Source organism: Medicago sativa, chromosome 2 (assembly GCF_051527215.1).
Source record: "Medicago sativa cultivar Bolivia chromosome 2, Bolivia_mono, whole genome shotgun sequence".
Classification (NCBI taxonomy): domain Eukaryota; kingdom Viridiplantae; phylum Streptophyta; class Magnoliopsida; order Fabales; family Fabaceae; genus Medicago; species Medicago sativa.
The window spans coordinates 78,217,501-78,222,891 of record NC_140750.1 but is presented as its reverse complement, the minus strand read 5'-3'; the positions used below and the strand labels follow the sequence as shown (position 1 = coordinate 78,222,891).

At 34.4% G+C, this 5,391-nt stretch overlaps 1 protein-coding gene across 2 annotated transcripts; it reads left to right on the top strand.

Annotated features, from left to right (window-relative positions):
- The first annotated feature begins 654 nt into the window (after window positions 1–654).
- EIL3 (ETHYLENE-INSENSITIVE3-like 3) lies at window positions 655–4,077 on the top strand. Of its 2 annotated transcripts, XM_085747012.1 has the most exons (3): window positions 655–911; window positions 1,821–3,690; window positions 3,776–4,077. In XM_085747012.1, exons 1-2 carry the CDS (start codon window positions 877–879, stop codon window positions 3,655–3,657), a joined length of 1,872 nt encoding a protein of 623 aa, XP_085603138.1. In that variant the 5' UTR covers window positions 655–876; the 3' UTR covers window positions 3,658–3,690; window positions 3,776–4,077. The 2 variants fall into 2 exon arrangements, with proteins under 2 accessions (XP_085603138.1, XP_085603137.1); XM_085747011.1 differs by lacking the exon at window positions 655–911 and having other exon boundaries at window positions 1,765–3,690.
- The last annotated feature ends 1,314 nt before the right edge of the window (window positions 4,078–5,391 follow it).

The window sequence follows — 5,391 nt, the reverse complement described above, 5'->3', positions numbered from 1 at the left end:
TACCCCCTGTAATATAGATCATTTTCGGTTTTCTCCCCTGTAATTTTTTTTATTTACCCTCTGTAAAAAAAATTGTTTTGATTTACCCCCTAGTAGGCCAAACAAAAACCAATTTTATTTTATTTTTTAAGAAATTTTCGTTTTTGTTTGGCCTATTTGGGTGGTAAATGACCTATATTACATAGGGTAAAGACCTATTAACCCTAAAATAAATTAATCGGCGATAAAATCAGTGAATATTTCTCGTAAAGGTAAAAAGGAATACTCCCTCCGGTCCTATTTACAAGAAACAATTTACTTTTTAGATACATTAAATAATTTATGTATTTGGTTTAGGTTCTTGACTAGATACATACATTATTCAATGTATCTAAAAAGTCAATTTTCTTTTGTAGATAGGACCGGAGGGATTATTTATATTTATCAGAAACATTTGACTTTTTTTTTATTCATTGCATAAATGATGTATTTGGTCTATGTTTTATACCAAGTACGTTAGTTTAAAAAGTCAATTTTTTCTTATGTATAAGACCGGAGGAGGTATAAAAATCCGATATGGAGACCAAAAAGGAATAAGTTAGAAGTGATTTGTGGAGGACCAAGGTACACAGTACATAAAATAGTCGTAATGTATTGTAGAGAATCTTCTTCTTCACATTCATTGTTTTCTCTCTCCTCTCTTTCTCTCTCTATTATCTATACCATCACCACCGAAGTTGAAAAAATTCGATAGCAAAATCAAAACCCTTTTTGGGTTCCTTTCATTTTTTTCTTTCAATTCTTATTCTTCATCAATAACAAAAAAAAAAAAAAAAACGCAGGTTACCCTTATTGAATCGCATCGCAAAGTTCGATTTTTTGTACCAATTTTCATTCATGGGTGAACTCGTTGAAATTGGAGCTGATATTGGGTATGTGTAAAAAATTCTCTCTCTTTTTTTTTTATTATTCTGAGAAATTGAATTTAGGTTTTTGTTTTTGGATTTATATGTAACATGTTTTGTGATTCTCTGTTATTGGTTTTTGTAAATTTTTTGTGGGTTTGTGTTTTTTTGTTCAATGATGTTTTTTTTGTGTTCTGTGAATTTTTGACCAGGTTTTGATCAAATCATGATTTAGTTGGATTGTGTTTATGTGTTGATTAGGTTAACTCTATTGGAATTTACAATTGTTTGTAACTATGTTTTCAATTTGATTGATGATTTGAAGTACTGTGCAATAGGTGTACTGAGGAATCTAAGAGAAGTACATGTTTTGTGTGAAATTTTTGGGGACTTTAATGTTGTTAAAGTGTAAAAATGTCGGTTTATTGTCGGGTTATTAGGGTAGAAAAAATAAGGATTAAAACTTAGTGTGTGTTTGGTGTTGTGGAGGATTTTGCCAAAATAACGCTGATTGTAGCTTTTGCCGAATGACATTGAGGAAACTAAGAAATTACATGTGTTATGTGAAATTTTTGGGGACTTTAATGTTGTTAAATTGGAAAAGATGTCGGAAAAGTATGAATTGAAATTTAGTGTATGTTTAATGTCGTTGAGAATTTGCAGAAATCACGGTCATTGTAGCTTTTGCAAAACCACGCACCTCAATGTGATTTTGGAAAATCCACTTTGATACCAAACATACACTTAACCGATAGCTTGCAGTTTAATGTTTGGTGTTTCAATAATCATTTAGAATATGCAAGTTCACTTGTACATCTTTGGATGCCATTTCAACTTATTTGATAAGTTCAAAGTATGTGCCAATTTATTTTATTGTTCTGCGGATTTTAATTGAATGGAGTATCCTCTGATTAAATGTGATGTACTGAATTACAGCTCAGATTTAGATGTCGACGATATTAGATATCACAATATTCCGGAGAAAGATGTCAGTGATGAAGAGATTGAGGCAGAAGATTTGGAGAGGCGGATGTGGAAGGATCGTATCAAACTCAAAAGGCTCAAGGAAAAACAAAAGCTTGCAGCACAGCAAGCCCTAGAGAAGCAAAAGCCGAGGCAGTCATCTGATCAAGCTCGTAGGAAGAAAATGTCGAGGGCACAAGATGGGATTCTTAAGTACATGCTGAAGCTCATGGAAGTGTGCAAAGCTCGTGGATTTGTGTATGGAATCATTCCTGAGAAGGGAAAACCAGTTAGTGGTTCCTCTGATAACATTAGAGCTTGGTGGAAAGAAAAGGTGAAGTTTGATAGGAATGGTCCTGCAGCCATAGCCAAGTATGAAGCAGAGTGTCTTGCTATGAGCGAGGCCGAAAATAACCGAAATGGGAACTCCCAGAGCACGCTCCAAGACCTGCAAGATGCAACGCTCGGGTCACTATTATCTTCTTTGATGCAACACTGTGATCCTCCTCAGAGGAAATATCCATTGGAAAAGGGTGTTCCTCCGCCTTGGTGGCCCACCGGGAATGAAGATTGGTGGTCGCACTTGAATCTACCTCATGGTCAGAGTCCTCCTTATAAGAAACCACATGACTTGAAGAAGATGTGGAAAGTGGGAGTGCTAACTGCTGTTATAAAGCACATGTCACCTGATATTGCAAAAATAAGGAGGCACGTCCGCCAATCAAAATGCTTGCAAGACAAGATGACGGCAAAGGAAAGTTCAATTTGGTTGGGGGTATTGAGTCGAGAAGAAGCTCTCATTAGGCAGCCTAGTAGCGATAACGGTACGTCTGGAATTACCGATATGCCAACTGGTGTTCTTCTTCTTGAGTATAAGCAACCTGCTGCTAGTAGTGCTAGCAACTATGATGTTGATGGTACCGATGATGGTGTTGGTTCTGTTTCTTCTAAGGAAGACAGGAGCAATCAGTTTATGGATGCCGAACCATCAGATAACTCGCGAAGGAATTCTGTCCAAGATTCCGATCGAGCTAAGAAGCAACCTAGGAAGAAACGACCACGTTCGAGGTCAAGTGCAGCCGACACATTACCAGCACAATCTGACAATGAAATTTTGCATGTTGAACCTAGAAGTAAACTGCCGAATATGAATGAGAGAGACGAAACACATGTAGCTGCACTCCAGATTCATGGGAATGAACAGGTCAATGAGACAGAATCTGTTTTGAGGCCGCCGGAAATAAGACATGAGGGGCCAAGTCATCTATCTGGAAGCGAGGTGCCAGTTCATTTATCAGGACATGAGTCAGTTCATTTATCAGGACACGGGGTGCCAGTTCATGTAACAGCACCCGGGTTTGATCATTACTCTTATATGCATGCAAACAGTATGATTTCCTCGGAAAGTGTGTATATGAGTAGACGGCCACCGCTGCACTATTCTCAGTTGCAAAACCCTGTTATGCCTCATGAAGCTGATTATAATCTGTACAATCCAGTCACAAGATATGGTCCCAGTCAGGATGGGCAACATCAACATCTGCAGCCTGGTCCCGCCGCGAACAGTGAACCAATTAGGCAACCAGAGAATGCTGCAATAACTATGCCTGCAGCAAATATGAATGGTGATGAAATTATCGGAGGAGGCATGAATTATCTTGCTAAAGACACATTCCCAAACGAGCTGGATAGGTTTGGATCACCATTATTAGATTTTGGAGTTTTTGAGAATCCACCATCACCATCATTCCTTTTAGATGATATCATGGGTTTGGGTGACGATGAAATGATGCAGTACTTTGGAGCATAGAAGATTATTGAAACTAGTGACTCAGCAGTAGCTGTAAGTGCTATTATTCTCTTAAATTATGCTTTTAATTTATTCCTACAAATCATGAGTCTGACTATTCGTTTCATCTTTTTTCCAGGAACTACAGAAATTCAAGGACTTGTTGTTCGAATTCGTGAAGGTTTGCAGATTGATATCAACATTTATGCAGTTTGAGGCAGAAAGGTATAGTGTTGACATTGAGAAGTCTTAAATTTGCAGACAATGAAGAACCGATGTCTGAATTTTGTTCAATTAATGACCCCATTATCATATCAATATGTTTGGGGTTTCATGTAAATGTAACTATTGTTGGGCTGGATGAATATTTAGGTTAATTTCTTTGGGATAGGATTGCTGCAATGCTTCTAAATTTAATAAAATTATCAGTGTTTGTGGTTTCCTATGCTGTTTTAATATTTTGCTCGAGCATGCCATTTTTTCATATGTCCTGATATATATTAAAATTTTATTTTACTAAACAAAGCAAAAACTTCATTTTTAGTTCTAATAAGAAAATGCAAAAATTGTTGTTTTCACTAAATGTAGAAACTAAAAACACATGATTTTTTTTTTAGATTGATATCAAAATTTGTCAATTTTCCAGATATAAAAAACATGTTTTAATGTAGTGTGAGATATTGTTCGATCACATTTCAACTTTTTTAGGTGTGGAAAAGCTGCAAAAGATGTTAGAAAATTCAATGTACCCTTTAGGGTCCTATTCAAATTAGTTATGGTCACGTAATCTCTGTTTTTTTTTTCCTTGACATATTGTCACGTAATCTCTATCATTTTGTATATATAAGCAACAAAAAACTCAAATTAATTTTTTTATACAAAAAAAATTAAAAAATACTTGCTTCATTTCATCAATAACATGGTTCAATACATGCAGTAATATAATGATAGTGCTGTCAAAAATAAAAAATACATGTAAGAATATAATGAGGGTAATGTGTATATGTTCCTACTTTGATAAGGTGTGAGCAATCATGTTTATATGTTTCTCTTCAATTTAACATGAGATGTTTTTTTCTTATGTATATAAAAGTTTATGGTGTTGGGACATTGCTCTAGTCTTAAGGTAAGGAAAACATTGGTGTTCAAAGAACAATTACAAAAGAATTTACGTTTACCTCCTCTCAAGGGGGGTAGCGGGGCTCAAATACTTAACTATCATATTTAAAGACTGTCGTTTTACCTATGGATTAACCCTTTGAAACTCACATGAGAATTTTCAAAATAAAGATTTAATAAAACTATAATATTTAAAAAAAAAAATAGCTTGAATCTCAAAAAAAGTAAGCAATGAAAAATAAAAACTATCTACCACAAACTTGACATTCAACTCGAAAATAACATTTTTGATATGGTTAAATATATTTTTTATCCTATAAAATTAAAAACTTTAGTTTTTTTTTCCCACAAAAAAAGGTGGCACTTCATCGTCCCTATAAATTTCCTGCACCTAATTTTAGTCCTCGGTAAAACTAAATTTGTTTGTTTAATCTTGACAAAAAAATTAAATTTGTTTAATAATTCTTAATTTTGAAATTTTTGAATGTTCTTCGTGAAGTTTTTAAAGCATTATAATATATTTTTTTACAAATTTTTATATTTATCTATAGTTTTGATCCTCTTACTTTTACTCATTCAAGTAATTGGTCACCTCATTTTAAAATTATCAAGTTTTGGTCTCTCTATCAGTTTTTT